The sequence below is a fragment of the Calidris pugnax genome, unplaced genomic scaffold, assembly GCF_001431845.1.
Source record: "Calidris pugnax isolate Ruff unplaced genomic scaffold, ASM143184v1 scaffold111, whole genome shotgun sequence".
Taxonomy (NCBI): Eukaryota; Metazoa; Chordata; class Aves; order Charadriiformes; family Scolopacidae; genus Calidris; species Calidris pugnax.
This window is the reverse complement of record NW_015090872.1, coordinates 7,875,824-7,896,871: the sequence shown is the minus strand read 5'-3', so window position 1 is coordinate 7,896,871 and position 21,048 is coordinate 7,875,824. Positions and strand designations below refer to the sequence as shown.

Genomic DNA, 21,048 nt, shown 5'->3' with positions numbered 1-21,048 from the left:
GGGGCTGGCTGCCGCTCATCCATTTTTCAGCAGATGAGTCAGTGTGTTGTGCTGCTGCTGACAAAGGTTATAGAGCCCTCTTCTATCAGCGGTCCCCCCCCCGCCACTGCTCCGTTCCTCCCAAAGAGGGACTGGTTTGTGTTTGCTCAGGGATAAGCTACAACTAAGTGAATTAAGCACTGAGAATTGTAACAGAATTGTTTTATTGACACTTAGGGTAAAGAGGAAGAGCTTCAGTCTCTACAGTGTTGTTTCTAAAAGCTCGCTCCTGCCACTACTGCTCCAGCTTGCAGGCCGGGGTCTGTGTGTCCCTGCAGGTGCTGTGGTTGGAGGAGCCTTTTGAAGCCCTGCAAGAAGCTGTTGTCTCCCTCAGCTGAGATAGTGTAGCCTCCAGTGATGGGAGATGGTTAACTCCAAACTGTTCTAACATGAGCACTGATAGTTGTCTCTCCACACTGACTGCTTCCTCTTCATCTGAGCTTGCTGAGAATTTAGTTCCAGTTTTAGAACTCATTAACGTGTTTTCTTTGCTGTATGCACTCACTAGAACTGTATGGTGGCTTCTTAGCTAGGGCAATTAAGCTCAAGTTTCATTTAGCCTATTCATTCCTCTGACTGTATTTTTTTTTATTGTAGGTGACTCAGCCGTTGTATGTATGAGATTTGTCCACACACTGGCTCTTCAGACAGGTTAGCTATATTCTTCTGCCATCACTTTCATCATATCTGAACGAATGGCTTCTTTTACCTTTTATTAAAGTAAAACTGGCTTTTGTACAACATTATTATCTCCTGTAGAATACTGATGTTCTTGAACCTGTGGAGAAACAGCTTTTGTTGGCATCATTTAAATATACTCTATGGTATGAGTCAGGCCCTCATAAACTTAATGTCCATGTAGCAGTGTCATTGGTGACAGCAATAGATCTTGACTGCATTTGCACTGAGGAAATGTTTGTCTTAGTAGGTAGCATGACAGTAGGAGCCCCATACTGCTAGTTTTGTTAGCTACTTTTTCTTAATGGCTAATCACAAATACAACTTTAGGAAGTTTAAAGAAGATGTACTGTGTAAACTTTAAACTGTGTAATTGACTTGGAAATTGACTTAACTCTCCTGACGTCTAAGAAGTGTATTGATACAGTGGCTTGGTGAACTAAAACTGATGTATATTGTTGGTGTAGTCCCCTGCAAGGAAGGACACTGCCTTCTGGCAGGATGGAACGTTCCAGTGCGAGCGCCTAGGTCAGCTAGGAAAGACTGATGTGCTCCTAAGTACTCAGCTTTTAAAGTGTTTCAGAAAATGGATAAGAACGGTCTTGTTAACTCTGGTTTTGGTCAAGCTGACTGACTGTGCCACAAGGAGGAGGAAGCAGTGAAAGGAGTCTGAGCAGTTCTGCAGACTTTGTATCCAGGCTGCTGCCTTCCTCAACATCTCCATGAGCTGTTCTAGGTGCTCCTTCTGGTCTCCTCCAGTGGTGCTGTTTAGACTTCTGGCCCAGTATGCTCTCACCCCTTAATTTTTTTGTTAGTTGTCTTCTAGAATCAAGTGTCTGTTCCTAGATTATTATTAATTTTTTTTATTCATCTCTTTGTCCTCTAGGAAGGGCGTGATGGCTCGGGTGGGCACTAATTCATCCCTAACCTGAAAAGAGAGGGATGGAAGGTCCTAGCTGCCTGCTCAGGCAGCATGTGATTCCTGGCAGGGGAGTGTGGGGGCTGCCTAGCAGGGAGGGAAGTTGCATCATGATGGCTGAGTATGATTGAGAAACTTTGTGATTCAGTCCTCTTCTGCTCGTGTGCCATGTGACAGGCATGGTGCATCAGACAATCTGTTTTGCTGTGGTCCTAATAAATTATTTTTAAAAAGAAATAATAATTAAGAAAAGCTGTGTTGACCTGGAGCCTATGGATTAATTTTTTTTGTTTGCTTTGAGGAGATAGTATTCTCACTGTCTTCTGTGTGGGGTATAAATCGGTCAACAACATGCAGATTTTCAGTAGTATGGAGACAAACTGTGTTTATTCCTTGGGAGAATTTTTATTGTTAAAGCCAAGTCCAAGTGGGTTGCCCAGGTCGTAGAAGAAATCTGTACTAGAACTGGGGGCTGACATGGAAAGGCTAGGTTTCCATCAAGGATCTTAACCATTATACCTTTGTTCCTTTTTCTGGAAACCTTCAGATACTGTTTGCTTTACTTCTGTAAAATACCAACAGTGGATTACTCTGATTTAGCTTGTCCAAGGTCTGTTGTAGGAATTACTGCTTCTGGTGTGAAAAATGTCTTGAGTTGAGTGGGACCAGGTGGAACTTGATGGTAGCTGTCATGGAGGGAAGAGGTTGCGTTCCTTTAATATTTTGTGAAACCAAGTCCTTTAGTTAATTATTCTAAAACTGTGGGTTTTGGAAATTTCCTTAGGTTATGTTTTCTTAATGCTCAACCAGTATCAGCGTAATGTGAAAATGTATGCTTCTTCAGTGTACATTTAGACTCACTTTTTGAATAGCTTAACGACTTGCATTGGAGAACTGAGTGTGTATGTAAGTGTATGCTTTTTTGGGCAGGGCTTACTGGTCTCCACAGTATGGCATCCAGTATGGCTACATCTGCTTTGGGTCAGTATGCATGGTATTGTGCAAAGTAGTAGATTTCGTGTTCTTTCAGCGGTGAAAAAAATCCCACCATTCTGATTATTGCTTGGATCTGGTTATGTTTGGCATGAGAGAGTTCATACAAAACAAATCCTAGTTCAAAAATCCTCATTTCCCAATTAGACATTAAAAATAAATAACAGTAATGCTAAAATGTGTCCCTTTCACTGTTACACAATGAGCTAAAAATAGTTTTCATTCATAAAAAAAGCAACTTCCTTTATTAAATAATCTGCTTAGCAGAGAACAAAAGTTCAGTTTGTAGTAAACTGTAGTTGTATTGTAACCTCAAGTCTGACACCTTTATTCCCAATTGAAATAAAATTTAATATTTGGTAGCTGAAAGGCAGACTTAAATAAAAAAAAGGATAGATAGTTCACAGTTACTGTTCAGGAGTTAAGGATGTGGTCTGCACAAGAATCTAAGTGCTGTATGTTGCGGCTCCTTTTCTAAAATGTGTAACTTCAGCACCATGTGCCTGGAGCTCTGTGCATGGGCTGGGATCGGGAAGGGGTCTCCATGGCCATGGAGTCTAGTTGTGTGCCCTGAAGTAGTGCAATGTCAGTTGTGTTTGTAATCCTGTCAGTCCTACCAGAATTAGCTGCATTTTGCATTCGTTCTGGTTTTTCCCTTTGAAAGAATTTAGCTCTTTTTTTTGTCGTTCAAGTTTATTAGAATTGTGGCATTGCATTGTTCATTTCGAAGCAGCTCTTTGGAAGAGGACCAGGTACTGGAAATAGTGGCAAGTCCATTACTTCTTTAGTTGGATTGAGATTTTATGTGGTATTTAAGACCAAAAGACCCATCCTTCAAAATCAAAATGCCCAACTCTTTCTTTTTTGACCTTTATCAAAGTTATGTGGTGGTGACATTTTCAGTTTAGAGGGTACATGCAGTAACAAAAATGGCAACTCCTTTAGATTTTATTCCAGCTAGAGGTTGTCAAAATGAAAGGTGATAAATGGCAATGGTTATGAAATCAGAGCTTGTGATCCTTATAAAGGATAGGACAACATAGGATAGAACAGCAAAATGGGGAGGTTTTGAGAAATAGATAAAGTAGTAAGTCCAACTTGTATTGCAAGTTTTTGCTGACTTTGGATGCAGGGAAAAAATATGTAGAGCTTAAAAGTCACATTATGATGAACATGTATAAAAGAATAGTGGAAGCAGGTATTGGAAAGGCCAAAGTGCAAATGGAATTGCAACTTGCAAGGTTCCTGTAGAAATAGGTTAATAGCAGGGAGGAGATTGGGAAATGTCTGACTTGATTCAGTGAAGAACATACATATCTGCAGAAGATTTAAAATGCTCAGTGTCGATTTTGCTTGCCTTCTCTAACATGGTGTTGTGCAAGTGCTTAATGTTATTAATACTTGTGATAAGATAGTATTTTACATTAGAGTGTACTTCCACTAGATGTTCATGTGTCAGCTGGCCCTGACAAGCTTCACTGTGCTATTCTCAAAACAGCCAAATTATTATCTAGAAATACTCAGAAGTACTAGAAGACTGGCAAAGGATGAGTTTTTAGAGAGTTATAATGGAAGAGAGCTGAAGAAGAGGAGTTGAAGCCTGACAGGTCACTTTATCTCAGTTTTTTCCATCAGTTGAGATTAATAAGCAAACATTCTATTTTCAAGTGCTTGGAAGATAACTACGAGAAGAATAACAGCATGAACTTATTTGTGGGAAAACTAATTGTGTCCAAATTGCGACCTTTTTACTGCAGAGCAGAATGCTTTGTGCCTATTCCAGGAGCAGTGGAGGTCTTGTCTCCTGATTGATTGATTTATTTATTTAATAAGGTTTTCTGTGTTTTAATGGCCTCCTAAGTAGATGGAGACATGATCTGGGGAAAGTAGTCTAGGAAACGTGCAAAATTGGGTAGATGATCCTATTCAGGCAACAGTAATTAATGATTCGGTGTTGAAATGAAAGGTTATGTTGAAGGGTTCTGTTCTGGGTATGGTTGCCTTTAATGAAAGCATCAGTCAACAGGGTGATTAAATGTGCTTATTAAATTCTCAGGGACTATATGTTGGAGGACATTATGAGAGTTCAGAATGACCTGAAAAGTAAATTGACATTCAGTAGGGACAGATGCAGAGTGCTGCACTTAGGCAGGAATTATCAGCTGTGTGAATGCAGGGTGAGGAATAACTGGTTAGGTACTAGAAAAAGGACCTGGGGGTGTACTGGATCACAAGCTGAACATGAGTCAGTGTCATGCTGTTTGCAGAAAAGGCAAATATCTTACTGGGATGTTTAAACGGGAGCATTGTCTGTGAGATGTAAAGTTTAAATCCATCGGCTTTATCTGCTGTCGGTATACTTTCAATGTGCAGACAGCATCTGGTTTGGGTGCCAAAATTCGAGAAGAATTTGGACCACTTGGAAGGAGTTCAGAGGAGAGAAATGCAAATGATCAGAGTTTGAGGAAACAACTTCGTAAAGATGGAAGAAAATCCGAGTTATTTTGGCAAGAGATGAGGAGGTTAAAGGGAATGTAAGACATTTCAAATATTTAAAAGACTTTTAAGAAAGAAATGCTATTTTCAGTGACCGTGATGGGCAGGTTGAGATGGGATTAAGTTTCATTAAGGAAAACACCAATTAAGCTTTTAACTTTCTCCAAGGAAAAATGGCACTTTAAGAAGTCCTTTATTAGTGGCTATTAAGAACAAATTCTTGTATTGAGAAAGACAAGAATAGTTGGTTTAGGTTGGGGAATAGGCTGGATTCTGCATTGATGTCCCCTTCATTCCATTTTATAGGATTCTAATTCTAGGTTGTGTCAAGTTTGAGCCAAGGAGGAGGCAATAGTGAGGATTCTTTTTGTTCTTTGTGTGGTCATATCATGTGAGTTTAGACCTTGCACAGGTTCGAATCACTGGGTTGTGGTGCTTCTATCACTTTAGAAACATACAGTGTTTTGGATGTTATTCTTCTCTGGGATGTTGCCTCTTGCAGGTGGAACAACTTTTATTGTGCTGTGGGGAAGTTCTAAACCTCCGTAGTGGAGGTACTACAGCATGGCAAGGGCTGTGTGTCTAACTTCAGTGCAGCTGAGCATGGAGGAAACTACTGTTTCAGTAGTCTTAGTAGCTTCAGATTACTTCTTTAGACTCAATTGGTAATCCTAATGCTTCTGATCCATACTTAGAAAGGTCCACCTTTGGCTTTGAAGATCTTTTTGAAGGACACAGGCTTGGGTATATTCATGAGTACAGGGAGTGTGAGGACGGACAGATGTCAAAGTGGCAAGTCCAACTGCGAGTATAGCTCTGCTATTTTATGTATCATTATTTTCATGCACTCTTATAATTGCTTTGTTTTCCTGCAGTAGACTGCATGATAAAATGAAGGATCCAACCATTCCTTCTATTTCAGTGATTGGTTTGTAAGGTAACTGGAATGTGTGGAAACATTTGAATTAATCCTGTGCATTTTGCTGTCATTCCGTATCTCCAAATCAATGAAGAAAAGCACAGTAACCCTTGTGAACTCTGGCCTTCAGATCTGCCACAGCATTTAACGTCAACAATAGCAAGAGCTTATCTTCAGGAGGACACGTTTAATGCAGTAGTAGATATCAGGAGTTGAAAGTTCAGTGATGTAGATAAGAGTTGACCTCCAATATGGAGATTATACGATGCGTTGGCAGTTGTGCTGCATTACCTGCCTGAATTTACCTTCACCCCATAATAGTGTTTATTGAACTGTGCAACTTTTGAGTATAGATGAATTTCCTGAAAAGTCCTTTTACTGTTGAAGGATTTTTTTTTTTTTTCTCTGAGCAGAAGGCTGGTTTTTCTTATCTCTCTCTCAAACAGAGGAACTTTTTTTATTTTAGAGGAGTAGAGGAATCTTAACATATTGGCGATTGGCGCTAAGTTGTGAAGGCTTGATCCAAAGCCCAGTGAATTCAAAGGGTTGCTCCATTGGCTTGAGCAGTCTTTGGCTGAGGGTGCTGCTGTCTAAAACCAGTGCTTCTGTCGCTATAGCAGTACTCCAGATCTGACAAGCCAGCAAAAAGTTCTTTTCAGACCAAGTGGTAATTCAAACAGGAACATAAAAGGGCTGTCAAATGTGCAGTCTTGCAGAGTGCATTCTTTGGATTAACCCTATCTTCAGTTGGTCCATTTGGCGAGGACCAAAAAAAAGTTAAGTATTGTTTCAAGAGAGGGTCTTGACATTAGCATCTTAGCCATGCTTTATTGCTAGAGCCAATCTACTGAGCCTTGATACTGGCAATACTGAAGACCTGTGGTGTGAAAAGGAGTAATGGTATTGACTCCAGTTTGGACAGCCAGACTTTAAATGCCAACAGTGTATGGATGAAACATGGTTTCTGCCTATTTGTCATTCTGTACAATTGTACTGCTGTGATGGTTATCTAGTGCTTGGGTGAGATCAGCCTGTGGTGCAGGGCAGATGTCTGGAGCAGATGTAATGTGTCGAGTGAACAGAAGCACTTGGAAAAACCCTGTTGTGCCATCTCAGGTTGAAAGTGTACTTGTGCTCCTGACTTCCTGAGTTTCGTTAGCTCATCTACATATTTTTTGTTTGTTTGAAATATTAATTGCATTTTCTTATGACCATGTCTTTTTCTAGCAGAAATAGCTTTACCATAGTAATAAACAGGCAAAAATGGTTCACCACACAAACTGTATGCCTTTTGTAGGGGGAGAGCACATTGAGTCTTGTCAGCTTGATTGTGTCCTTACTCCATAGCACACAAATGCAGGTACCCTCATAGCACTGTTTCCTCTGCCACCCTTTCCTTTATCCAGCAACACTCCTTCCCCAGAGGGACAGCTTTGGTCAGTAGTGGGACTCTTGGCATAGTTGCATCCTGAGCATGCGTTATGAAGGATTTTTTTGTGCCTCAAGCTGGTACTGGTTTGCTAGTAGTATTTGTAACACCAGTTCTTACCCTATGTTCCTTTCAGTGGTGATTATCCGGTGTGTTTAATTGCTGCTGTCTCTTTGCTCAACATTGCTGGTCTGCGTGTCTTGCATTGGTGGAATGGATCATAGGAGTGTTTTGCTCATGTTCCAGTGCAAGTAATTTGGATTTGCCTAGTCTGCATCTTGCATGTGGAACAGACGTAGAGTGCCTCCACTTCTTCTGCTTGCTGTTATCCTCCTATAGCATAAATGTCTGGGAAGCTATAGAATATTAAATGCCGTTACGGTCCAGCTGAAGTCAAGTAATACTTGTTATATGTAACTTTGGTAGGTGTGCGGTAAGAGAACTTATGTAGGCTATAGTCAGACAGTAATTGTGCTGGTTGATTAGCCACTATCAACAGAAGCTGTATTAAGTTGTGAATATTTTGATGTGTACCCTGAGAAGATACTTTCTGTTGACTTATTGCTAAATTGGAGTAGTTTCACCTTCTGTAAAGCTCATTTTCCTTGGAGACTAATTTTTGATATTGTGGACATTGAATTATACCTGGGCAGCTGAGTTCATGGGGCACTATTTTGTGGTGAATCATCTGCTTAGTGTTTCACTGTATCCTCCCATCTTATCTTTGCTAGATTCCTGAAGTGTGTGTTTTATATCTATGCTTTCCTCAATCAGGGAATATCCTTATTCCTTGGATGCTAGTTTTGATTTTCACTAAGTTAATATTTCTTAATTTTGAAAGTGTGGTGTATCTATTAAAAACAGCAATGAAAATGGGCTTGAGAGCTGTAACATCATCTTGAAAGTTAGTAAAAATACAGTAATTTGTGGCTGATTTCCTTCTTAATGTTCCATAGAAATAAGGTAATGCTCAGACCTTTAGTCTTTTTCAAAACTTTTTTGATTGTTTTGCTTTCATTCAGATAAAGTCATTGCTTGTGAATTTCCTTTCTGGAGTGCTGTAGCCAAGGAGAAACCGAAGTGCATATTCATACAGTGAGTTACGACAGTGTTTAAGTTGGGTATTTCCTTAGTTCTTTTGTTCTACCTTGATAAACAAAGCATTTTTAATAACTCTGCAAGGTGGTTGGTATGTTTGCAGGTAAGACGGGAGTTAAGTTAATGTCTGTCAGTAAGTTGCACGTGTGGATTTCTAACTGTATTAATCACACTGGTTTGCTAGGTGTCTGGGATAAAGCCTTCTGTGTCTGGAATTGGGCTACTCTGCTGTGGTTTCTGTAAGGAGCATACAAATTTGAGGACTTTGCAGAGCCTCTGTGAGGGTTTCTGTTTATTCATAAGTCTTACGATCCCATTGAAGCTTCAGGGTTAGGTGTCAATTTTGACAGAGCTGTCCTGTGGTTACTTTAATGTGAATTGTGAACATTCTTTGTGTAGAAAGCCAGGTTAAAAAGCTACCGCTTGCTTTGTGTTTGTAAATGTTTTCAGATATATTCTGTGTTCTACCCTTAATCCCTTTACTGTGGGGTTTGAAGTGTAAGACAGGCTGGGGATTTGGATGCTGAAGTACCATCTGGAATAGAAGAGTTAGCTTCATCCTGTAAACCAGAAATCCAGAAAGATTCATGCTCCTCAGAAATGGCATGTGGGGATGAATAGTCCTGGTGCGAGCTTTTTGTTTTCTACAAATGTTTCAGGGATCTGGGACTTGACGATGAGGAATTCACTGCCTATGTAATTGCCAGTTTAATTCTTTGATGACTTATGAAAAGCCATTAAAATGTTTGTTTTAAATCTCTCATCTTGCAAGCCACCATTGTTTGAATGTTTGTTCATGAAAATGTACCTGGTGTATGGCGAGTGGAATCGCAGCCTCGCAGGATGGTTGAGGTTGGGAGAGCCCTCTGGAGGTCATCTTGTCCATACCCCTGCTCAAGCAGTGCCACCTGGAGCCAGTTGCCCGGAACCAGGTCCACATGTAATATATGTAATGGTATTTAATGCTTCTATTCCACAGGTTATTTTTTTTTTCAAACATCAGCACTTAATGTAACCAGCAGGTGCTTCTAGGAACATGTGATTTCTCTTCCACTTGCCTGTAAAGACTGAGTATGTATGAGAGAAAACAGAGACTTCTGCTCTTGAAAAATGGTTTTTAACTGATCTTAATTAGCTATTTGTGTAGTGTACTATTTTCTAATTTATTTGTAGCATTACTGTGTTACTGGCCATGTGGAAATTCTTATGGGGGACGAGACGTAGTAAGAAAGATACATACCAGAACTGAGAAGTGCTGACAAGGATAAGAGGTATAAAATGACCTCTGTAAGGGATGCTGTTGGTCATTTCTGCATGGCCAGCAGGGGACTGAAGGGTGGGGGATAAAACGGTTTATAAAAGAATCACATGTGAGTGGGAGGGAGTAAATAAAGCAGGACTTCACTGCCCCTTCAAGTAGAAGAATTGAGAGGCTTCAGCTGAAACTAGTAGATGGAGGGTGAAGATAAGGGGGGGAAGAAAGTCCTTCCCCAGGAACTCTGGAATTCTTTGCAGGATGTTGGCAAGCTTAAAATGTCCCCCAAAATAATAATAATAATAATAATAGAAATCCACTGTGAGTTAAATAGTGTTAAATAACAAAACCTTTGAACTGCAAGTCACTGGGGTCAGAGAGAGTCTGCTGGGAAGTATTATACAACTCTACTCATGATGTCTCCTTGACTGCTGCTCATCAGGATGCTGGGCTAAATTTATATTTGATCTGACCTTTTTGGGGACTGTTTTTCTGTAGCTCTATTAGCCTTCAGCCAGGCTTTCTCTTCTTCAATCACTTTCATTCAAAGGGTATAGTGTAAAAGCTACTTAATGCATTTAATGTATGTGGAGGATGATGGCAGTCCTTAACGGTGCTTTAGAAAGCTGACCTCTGTTTTCACCTAACATTTAAGAAAAAACAAAGCTGATGTGGAAATCTGACCAGAGCATCTGGACCAAAGGTATCTAAGAAGAGGCTATTTCTGAATATTGGGCTAGACAGTGGTGGTATACCAGTTATTGAGGTCAAGACTTGAGGAAAGAGTGCTCCTTGATATGTTTAATGTACTTACTTAACGACATGCCAGTCTTGGTTTTAAGAAAACCAACTTTCCTCTCAACAGCAAAGAAGGCAGATGCAGTCACTGCAGTTACATCTCTTACTACCACCATAAAAAAAGTTTATAGGCTAGGAAAGAAAAAACTAATTCTAAAAATGGTAGCTCATGTTGTACGCATTGCGCTAGACATGATATGGTAAAGGAGAATTTCTCCTTCTAGGCAAATTTACAGGATAACTATAAATGCAGTGATAGCCAAAAGCTAATGCTTGCTGGAAGAAGCAAGCCTGAAGACCTTTCCTGACCCATCAGCGCTGAGAAGATTGCAGCAGTCGAAGGGAGATCACATGTCAGATTTTTGCAGAGTCTATTGCTGTTCTGCTGAAGTTGTCTTCCACTGCTGATGCTGTGCAAATCACTCCCAAGAGCTACACAAGTGCTGTGAGGTATCATTTGGGCTGAGCTATTTCAGGAGATGATGAAATGTATTGTAGCAGGCTGCTGCGAGTTCATTTAATTTCATGGACTGTAGAAGTCCTTCTCTGAGGGATAACTGTTTACTAAATTACTGAAGCTCTTCTGGGTTTGTAGGCCTGTTCTGAATGATTGGGACATAGTAGCTAGATGGATGGGGGCCAAGGTTTACATTACAGGCGTGGAGGCATTGAGTTAAATGCTACCATCCTGAACGTCTGTTCTCTTTTTGGCTTTGTCAAACTTCTGTTCATGGCCATGGAAAGTGGAAATTTTCCCTTGGTTTTCTCATCTTGCCTCATATGGTAGTTGTGAGAGTAAATGAATCCTTTTCAGGGGCTAAGCTGTCAGGTTGTATAAATTCCTGTGCTTAAGAAAATCTCCTTCTACAACAGTCTCATCTCTGGAACTTGTTTGCAGACTTTTGTTACTTACTTCAGTTAACAGAATTTGATCAAGGCAAATAAATTGTCCTGCTTGACATCTTGAATTGTGCTTAATTCTTTGATACAACCTCTTAATTTCAATTTTTAGTGGTGTTATATGGTATTTAGAGTTTTAACAATTTCTGCCGTGCATAGCATTACTATTGATTGATGGGGAGATTGCACACAAGAAGAGCTCTTTCCTTGAAGTGTTTCTGATCTCAGTGAAGCGAATGTGCCACATACTTAAGGCTTTGTATCAATTTATTATGATTGCTTAAAAAAATTATACTTTCAGTAAACATTAGAAACCCCAGGTTTAAGTGCTGAGTCTACTTGCATGTATAGACCTTCTTACAGAGCAGATTTTTAGAAGTGAGTAAAATTTGGTGCTATTTCTGTTAATCTGGAAGATACTTGATGTGTGTGCATTTAGCAGTCATAGTTGAACTTTAAGAATCTTTAAGTTCTTTCTTCATCACAACTTCAGAAAAGCGTGAATAAATACCGCTGCTTTGTCTCAGAATGCTGGGCTTAAAGCAACGAAAGGTCCTAAGTCATACTTACAATGAGAAAAAAAAGAAAGATGCTTAAGCAGATTGCTTGCTTATGATGAGTATGACTGGTTCTCTCTAGTCATAGCTGTATGCCAGCTATATGTGCTTTTGAGGAAACAAAAGTTCAATGTCTAAACTTTAGAGGAAAGCTCATCTCTTGTGATTAGTCTGGTTGTGCTGATGATCTCCTTGTAGGTGAACAGAAATTAGATTCAAATGTTCTTGTGTTAACCTCAAAAATATTTTCCAAGAATTTAGAGGAAGAGGAAAAAAAGTCATTGCCTCCTTTCACTGAGCATCCATACTACAAAAGCAAATATATCCCAGGAAGCAGATACTCTACATCACACAATAAGGCTGCAGCCACACAGGAAAGGTTGGGCTCTTGGCACAGCCCCTGAGGGGAAATGCTTCCTTGAAAGGACCCATTGTTGCTGGATCTGGGTCTTCAGACTCCCAGTTCTCCCCTAGAGTACTTGCGGTTCTCTTGGTGCTGGTATGGGGCATCTTTGCCATCTCCATTATCTAACCGTAATAGTCCTGGTTATTTAATCAAATAGAAGGACTGAGTAAAGTTCTATACCCCATGTGAGAAAGGAACGTCTTCTTGGAAGCAGCTTTGGTGCTCAGCTATTGAAAATTCACGCTGGGTGTAATGGCGCTGTGCCTTACCCAAGGTACTTGAAACAGTTTAGCTTTCTCTTCCAAGAATAAATAAAACATTTCATTGTCCCTGTTGTCAAAGTCTGTGAATTCTAACCCAAATGTCTGGTATACTCTTCCAAGAGAGGAAAGAAACAATAAGCATCTAAAATGAATGTATACTTTATTGGATTCCCTTACTGTGGGACAGGTCTTCTTTCCCTCATGGCAGTGAGGTAGGAGATCCAGAAAACTAAAAAGGAAACAAGGAACAACTGTGTGGCTGAGAGAGAGGGAACGAGCTTTGGGCAATTTTGACTTTTGGTGCTTGATTTATCAGTTGAAAATCTTCATTAATGTAAATAGCTGCTGCTTGAAGTAAGATAAATGAGATTCTGGGAAGGTGAGGTGCTGAAGTGCTTGATTGACTAGTTGTCCTTGATATGACAGACTGCTTTCCTGAATTCTCTTCTAACATGTCTTGCAACTTGTGTATGTGCAGTTACATTAATAACAAATTTTTAAGTGGTCTGAAAATAATCATCTAAAGACCAGTCAGAAAGTAAGTTTTGAGTATAGTATTGACTATAGTATTTTGTTATCATGATGAATTGTGATACTGAGTTTATTGTTAAATGTAGAATTATCTTTCCCTAATGTAGCATGTTTTCTACTATAAACATTGCAATTGCTATTACAGCCTGCAAAAAATATACTTTACAAAGAATACACTCTACAAATGTAAATACAATTTTGGTTTGGTGATTGTTGGATACAATGGTCTTCCTTAAGCCTAAACACAGAAACAAAAGCTTGTATTATAACAGAAAGCCTAAGATGGGAAGTGATAAAATAGGTATTGAGTGGAGGGCTTTGTTAAAATTTAGCTCGTGTACTTGTAAAATTTCCATGTATTCATTAAACTATTATGTCATTCTTATTGTTAGAGCTTGGTGAGTTGACTAAAGTGTTAAGCTTTGTTTGTAGTACAAATTATAACCTTAACTCCTTTCAAAATGTGGCTGGAGAATTTTTGATCTTCCATAGTTCTTTTAGCTTGTATGTCTTATCCACATAATATACAATAAAGGTTTGGGTAACTTTGTATTTAAGGGTTTGGCCACAAGCTACTGGAGAACTGTAAATTGCGTTGGCTTCCATTCATCTAAGGTGCGTTTCTCAGTTTGAGGGTGCCTCTCAAGGAGAGTTGTCTTTTGTGTTTGTAATGTGGATGACAAATTTGTAAAAATATCAATATTTCAAAATAATACTGAAAGCTGTACAGATAAATTTGAATTACACGCGTAAGCTCATCCTAGTGTACGTTGAAGTAAAACGTGGTAACCTTGTTTTTTTTAATGCTCACAAAAATGTGATATCCCCAGATTTTTGGCTAAGTTGTGTATCAGGTGATCTGTTTCAGTTTTGAAGTGGTATTTCAGTGAGAAGGCTTTTGTGTTTTGGGGGCAGGCAAAGACTGGTGCCAGGTGATGTGAGAGGTCTCTGGTGTGGTGCTGCAGCTTGGATGTACGGATCCCTTGAGTCCAGGGTGTAGTGTAATCCCATCTGCCACAAACCATGGCTCTGGTCCTAGATGGAAGTGGACTTAATGGTCCTAGATGGAAGACAACTTAAGTGGAAGTTGTCACTGCAGCAGTGGTCCACATCAGAGAAGCAAAAATGCCGAGTTCAGGCACACCTGTGTACAGAAGCTCCTTGAAGACTGTGAGAATCTATAAAAAGAAACTTTGGAAACCCTTTCCTTTGAGGAGGTACTGAGACTAATGAATGAGGGGTGCTGAGTCCTGATAACAGACTGTTTGGAGACAAGATGTCATAATGTGGATTTTAGCAGAGTGTTCTTATAGCCTTTAAATATACTCCTAGCTTTTTTAATTGCAATTCTATTTAAAAATGGTCATTTTTTCATTTTGAGTGGCTGCAGGTTCTGCCACTCTGTTTCAAAAGTAGCCAGTGCAGAAATTTTGGGAAATAGCACATTATTTCTATAGATGCTAAAATAGGATTTGTTACATAAAGGAGAAGAACTGGAAAGTAAATATGGGACTTATGTCCAAGACACTGTGGGCAGAAGCTTTGGTTTCAGCTCTTAACAGCTTGAAATGTTCTGTTCAAGGTTGCTATTTTTTTGGTGATTGATTTTTGACATGTGCAGCGTGTTACTTGATACAGATTGAGAAGAATGTGCTCCTAAATCTTTTTTGTTTTTTTTTCTAATCCTTACATCTTACCCTTGTGTCCTTGTCCATTTATTTATTGGTACAGCACATTTTAAATGAAGTCAGTTTTTAGATTCAGCTTTTCAGGTATTGTATGAGGAACTCATTGCCAGTTGGCATGGGCAGGAGCTGCAAGCTCAAGTAGTAATAGCTGATAAGACTTTTCCTTCTATTTTTATAGCTCAATTTAAAAGTGTGCTTTTTCTAGAGTGCAGTTGCTTAAGCTATACCTAGAACTTCTTTCCTTGGCTGCTGGTAATTCTGACATCAGGTTAATATTATGTACACGTTGAAAGGGATGTATTGAATGCAACTTTGCATGGTCAGTGCTGCCAAGTGTCGTGTAGACAAGGAGGTCTCATTCACAGGATGGCAAAGGAGATCTTGGGTGAAGAACAGATTTTTGTTCTTTTTTTTTTCTGCTGAAAAAATTCTAATCTTTCTGGAATAATTTAGAAGAAGCATTTTCATTGTTTTTTACTGCTGATAGTTACATAAGAGGTACTTTGTTTTATAGGCATGTGGATATAGTATAACATTCAAATTTGGAAATACGTTTAATATTTTGAGCAACTTTTTGCAATTAGGTCTGAGGTACGAGCCCAGAACTGTCTTCCAAAGCACCATCTCCTTGGATGCGTCAAGTGCTCCCGTGCAGCACCTGACACAGCCCTTGTAGAAGGTGTGGAAAGCTGGCTCCTCTGGCAGGGCAAGAGAGTCCTCATCTCTTCTGTCAGTTGCTTTGTAAAATTAACTGCCATTCTCTTCTGCTGCTGGTCAGCTGTAGCCCAGGCTGTGTATTCATCTTTTGTAAGACACTGGATGTATTTTGAAATTGAGTATATTCCCAGAAGATACATTCATATCTCTTCCTGGCCAGTTACTGCTCATCTAGTTTGAGTACTACTTCAATTTTTAATTTCATAACTGCCAGTGTGGCAGAGACTAAGCATTAGTTGATGTTTTGTATATGTAAAGTAAGCAAGCAAGTAAAACTTGCGTACCTCCTCTAGGTCCATTCGACGAATACCGAAAACTTTAACCATAATGCATGGAAAAAAAAAAAGAGAAGTGTGTGGGAATTGTGTGTTACTGGAACAAGAATAAGCCCAGGTGGTAAACAGGGTCTTTGTAAGGTCTGTTACCTTGTGAGGTTGATTTCTTCTTGTGGTAAAGGATTCCACACTCTAAAGTGCAGAAATATTTAATTTCTGACTGACTGAAATAATGTTTGGCTTTCTAGTTTCGAAACAAAACATGGTTTTTCTGTGTTTTGACAGCTAGTCAGGGTGCAGGTGAAGACGACATCTGTCTGCTATGCAGCAGGCACTCTCTGCAGTTAAGAATAACTGTTCAAGGTATTTTCTAATTCAGAAACCTGAAAGACTTGTAATGACATCAACCTATTTAGAAACTTAATTTTAACTCCAGAGCTGTAGAGTGTCTCTTAATGGAGGATATATTTGTTGTAAATAAGTTCTGGAAAAGGATTTTTAGTCTTTCAGCAGCCCTTAAAGATACCATAATGCCATTTATACCCTTAAAGATACCACGGTACTCAGGAGAGCCAGACGGTCACTTAGTAAGACACTCGATCAGATTTCAGGAGTTTGATTCACATTTGATCTATACCATGATCTTTTTCTAGACAGGTCAGTTGGTTTTCTTGGTCTTAATTCTCTTCCTGTAGAAGGTTACAGTGCTTGGCTTATTTAATGAGAGTGATTATGTAGGAATAGGCTTGCGTTAATCTTTGCACATGGGTGGGTTGTAAATTTGGCCCCTCTTGTGCGTGTCTCCTGCTCTCCCTGCCTGCCTCGCTTGGTCTTTTCCTTTGCCCTGCGTGTGCTTACCGAAGCAGTACTGGATGATTCCCGTCTTGTACAGAAAAGTAACTTGTTTCTGCAGTGTTCAGATGGTGATCGAGTTCCCTTTTTTAGCTCTGTAGCACTTGATCTCTAGAAGTTGTCTAATTTGCTGTATGTGATTGCTTCATTATCCTCTGATGAACTGTAAAATGCTGAGAGTGAGAAATGTGTGTATGAACAGCCACGTTTCTCATCCATTCCCTCCTCGAAAGGAGCGTTGCTGTCTTCACTCCACCAGCTGTCAGTCCGGGGAAGGCTTTGCCCGGCAGCACATCTGGTTTTGGCTGGGCAGATGGTGCCAGGAGCTGTGCACAGCCCCGAAGCCGTCTGCAGGCTCCCGGAGAGGCGCTTGGGGCTGGAATAGCAGGAGCTGGAGCCCGGCACAGGCCTGCATTGTTCCGCCACACTGGAGGGAAGAGGGAAAAAAAAAAAAAAGCAGCATTCCTTCCAAGCAGTGCCAAATTTTCTTTGATATGTTAATCTTTTGATAACAGTTTGAAAAGCCCTTGGAGACTTTTTTTAGATTTTAGACAAAATAGTTCATTTGTCAGGACTTCCCTTGTAGATAGGGTCTCAGTTATTAAGAACTGCCTCGCTACCTCATGGTAACAAAAGCAAGTGCAGAGGACAGCTGCTGGACTGCTTGCTGGTAAGAGAAACTCTTTCAGTTATCTCAGGGCTTTTACAAATATCTGAAGAGAATAAACTAGGTAATGTTTAAGATATGAGTTTGTAAGTTTATTTACTTGTGTGTTTTAAGCAGACAAATGATTACAGAGCATAAGCATATGTAGCAACTTTTGATATTTTTTTTTATGTGTATCCATATGTTGATTTTACAGCATAGTTGAGCTGTCAAAATTACATTTTCACCTGAGAAACTCGGTGTTTAAATTACCCAGTCATTGCGGGAAATCTCAAAACTTTCTTCTTCTGTAGCTCTAGTCTTTCCAGACCTAGGAATTTTTCTCTTGAAATGATGAAACTTCTAGTTAAACTTGAAAACTAGAAGAATAAACTCATGGCAATGAGGTATGCATGCTAAAGCAGAATTAATTTTTAAGGATTATGGACTTGGGACAAGTGTTGAGGAGAACTGAGGGGAAGATCTCTTTGCTTCCCACTCCCCAAATCAAACTTAAAGTTTGCACTGAAGGAGTTTGTTAATTATGCCAACTATTAGAAAACTGACTTCAGATAAGCTAGTAGTCGTTTGAAAGCATAGCTTGCAGAACTGTTCAGGTGTACTCATTGAGATTTACTGGAGTTCTTTTTCAACAGTTTCCTTAATAAATATGCCGTGAGTTCACTTGCAGCTTTTATACTTGCTATAAATGCTATACATTGCTACAAATGTTTATTGCCTATAAATATTTTGGTAGAACTGCTTGGTATCTGTGTGGCTTAGTCAGGATAGATCAACAAATAGATATTGGTGTAGTAATTCAGAAAAGGGGCAATATTTTCTTCACTGTGGGGGATGCATGTGGCTTTAAGGTCTGTACACTGCTGTAATTCCTCCAGTGATCCAATTTGTGATCTGCTTTAGCTCCAAGGTAATACTCACTTAAATCTGAAACTGCAGGTGCTGTCCTGCTCATAGCTACATACTCTTCAGGACAGAGGCAAATGGCAAATACAGTTTAACTTACTTTTGATATGCTTTTTTTAACAAAGCTGCAGATTTTCTGTTTAAGTTTGTAATTCAAATATATGCTCTTAGAAATACTTACAGTTCAGATACTGTTAAGCTGAATGCTGTACCATTTAAATTTATACCTATGTTGTTCTAAAATGTTGCAAGTGATTCCATTCTCTTAGTCTCGGTGGCAAATGGCATTTCTTTTACAGACCTTTTCTGACTCTAGAATATGCTTAGCTACACAATAGTAGCTAGTGAGTAAAAATTATATAAGTGGAGTCACAGCAACTTTCACTGTTTCCGTTGGTTTTGGTCACTATATTTGAAAGGAATAAATAGTGGTTTTTGGTTGCTATTTTCAGTTTGTTAAAGGGGGAAAGGACTTCTCTGTTCACTCCAGGGAACTTGTGCTGGTGAGAGGCTGAGTGGCAGTCCTTGTGTCAGAGGCACCTTATATTTGAATATTCCTAACTCCATGTTACTGCTTGTGAGTGGATTTCAACCTCACTTCAATTCAAGCACTAATAAAATGTCATACTCCCTTGTAGTCTGAAAAGTCCAAAGCTTATATTTAAATATTTAATTAAATATTTAAGATATTGAAATGTTTAATTCCCCACCGTGTTACAGAAGGAAGGAAGTAAAGATCAAATGCAGATTGCTGAAGTCTCTCCTGAATTGATGAGGTGCTGCTACTTATTTCTTCAGTCTGCCCCAGCAGTCACCTCCAAAGAAGGCAGCCCTTGGAGCCCATGGTGGTGGTGTTCAACCCCAGCTGTCAGAGAAACAAACCCAAAGCAGTTACGGGTTTGAACTCTGGATGATGAGCTTGGGCTGATGATGTGCCAAAAGGGTAAGATTGGAGAAAGAGTGCTGTTCTTCATTGCTGAATAGTAATGATTTTTGTGACCCGTCAACTAAGAAAAGATCTCTAATGTTTTCTAAGTTTAGAGATTTGAATTTTAGTTTAATATGGAAAATTACAGGCAGTATGTGAAATACTGAGTATGTGTGTGCTAGTTGAAGGTGGCTCAGTAAATGAGTCTGTATGAAATAATGCAGATGGAGCTAATGATGTGAGTCAAAAATAACCTCCTAATGCTGTTCATGTATTCCCTGTGTGATTCTACCCAGCTGTTCAAAGAACTCATTGAATCACAGGAATTATCTCTGGTGCTCTCAGTGCTGAGATTTCCCTTCATGCTTCTTCAGAATGCTTTCCTAGCTGTGGATTGGCCCTCAATTACAGCAATTGCACTTCTCTTACGCTGCCGCCGTGTCCCATGAGGTGTCTGTTCTGACGTGTTGGCCATATGGAAATCTCAGTTGAGATTTATTGATCTTGAAGCTGTTTGCATTTACTTTGCTGCCTAGTGCTTTCCTGTATCAAGTAGGGTTGTTGCTAAATACGTTCATCAAGTTTGGAGTCTTGCCTTCAGGCACTGGTTTTGATGTTGCGGTGCGCTATAGGGGGGAAATGCATGTTTGTTTTTTAAGAGCAAACGAGTTCAAGTATGATAAATTAATAATTCTCTCATGGAGCTGTGAACTCTAATAGAAGCATAATTCTGTAAATACACAAACCTTTTCCTGGCTGCATGACTTCTTGATTGAAAATGTGATTTGTACAGTGTACATAAAGTTGTTTGAGGTTATTAATTCAAAGATTGTTCTCAGGAGATTTCTTAGCAATCCTGTGTAGGTTTAGGACAGATTTTATCTGGTTTCATATGTGTATCTTTCCTAGGATAAAAAGCTGTTTAGTGAATAAAAGTGGCACTTTAAACAAAAATGTGTTTTAGAACTTGCATGACTTTTGTAACAGAAAAGGAAGTATCAGTGGTGCACATCTTCTGGCTTAATTTCCAGATTAACCTGAGTAAGAAAGGAATTCATAGTTCAGTATTGGATAGTAATAGAAAATTTTCATCTTAATAAAACAAGGAGTGTGAGCTGGTGTTCCTGTCAGAGAAGACAGTTGTTATCAAATTAACTTCCTTCCATACAGAACAGAGTGTATCAAGCACTCAATTTATAAAGCTCCGAGTTGTTTTTCACCTGTAACTGAGCCCTGTGTTGTGATGCAGTTCTTTGCTTTGAGTGTGGGTTTCATCCACTAAGACCTTATTCAGCAGACTTCTGAGGAGACCCAGATTTGAGCAGAAACAGAAATCTTTTCTGTTGAGTTCCTGTTTCATTTGTTGGCTTAACTGGAAAGGAGGTGGTAGCTTGGTGAAACACGTGAGGACGGCATGATGTTGATAAATTGCAGGAGTTGGGAGGAAGGACCTTCTGAAGTTGGCATTGCTGCTGAATGTAAGTGCATGGATCCAGGAGCTGGCTTTCACAGGACCTGACTTCAAGTCTGGTGATTTGATTTGTGAAAATTTGGGGAGTTAATGATAGCTAAGAACTTGGTAATGGTTGTGCTTTTATCCTAATGCCACCTAATACTAAGTATTTTGAATAGTGGCATCCTAGTCTTCAGTGGGCAGCTGAGATGAAGTTAAATGGGTGGCTTCACCTTGATTTTTTTTTTTTTTTTTTTTTTTTTTTTAAAACGTCTTTTTTT

At 39.4% G+C, this 21,048-nt stretch overlaps 1 protein-coding gene across 3 annotated transcripts in view; it reads left to right on the top strand.

Annotated features, from left to right (window-relative positions):
* The first annotated feature begins 641 nt into the window (after positions 1 to 641).
* ATP13A3 (ATPase type 13A3) overlaps positions 642 to 21,048 on the top strand; it is a 59,149-nt gene continuing 38,742 nt past the window's right edge. For 2 of the 3 annotated variants that reach the window (XM_014945946.1, XM_014945944.1), the window contains exon 1: positions 642 to 690. In XM_014945946.1, the coding sequence (XP_014801432.1) occupies positions 653 to 690 (38 nt within the window). In that variant the 5' untranslated portion in view covers positions 642 to 652. Of the gene's footprint in view, positions 691 to 8,560; positions 8,569 to 21,048 lie in introns of those variants that run through there. The other variant, XM_014945945.1, reaches the window with a different exon arrangement.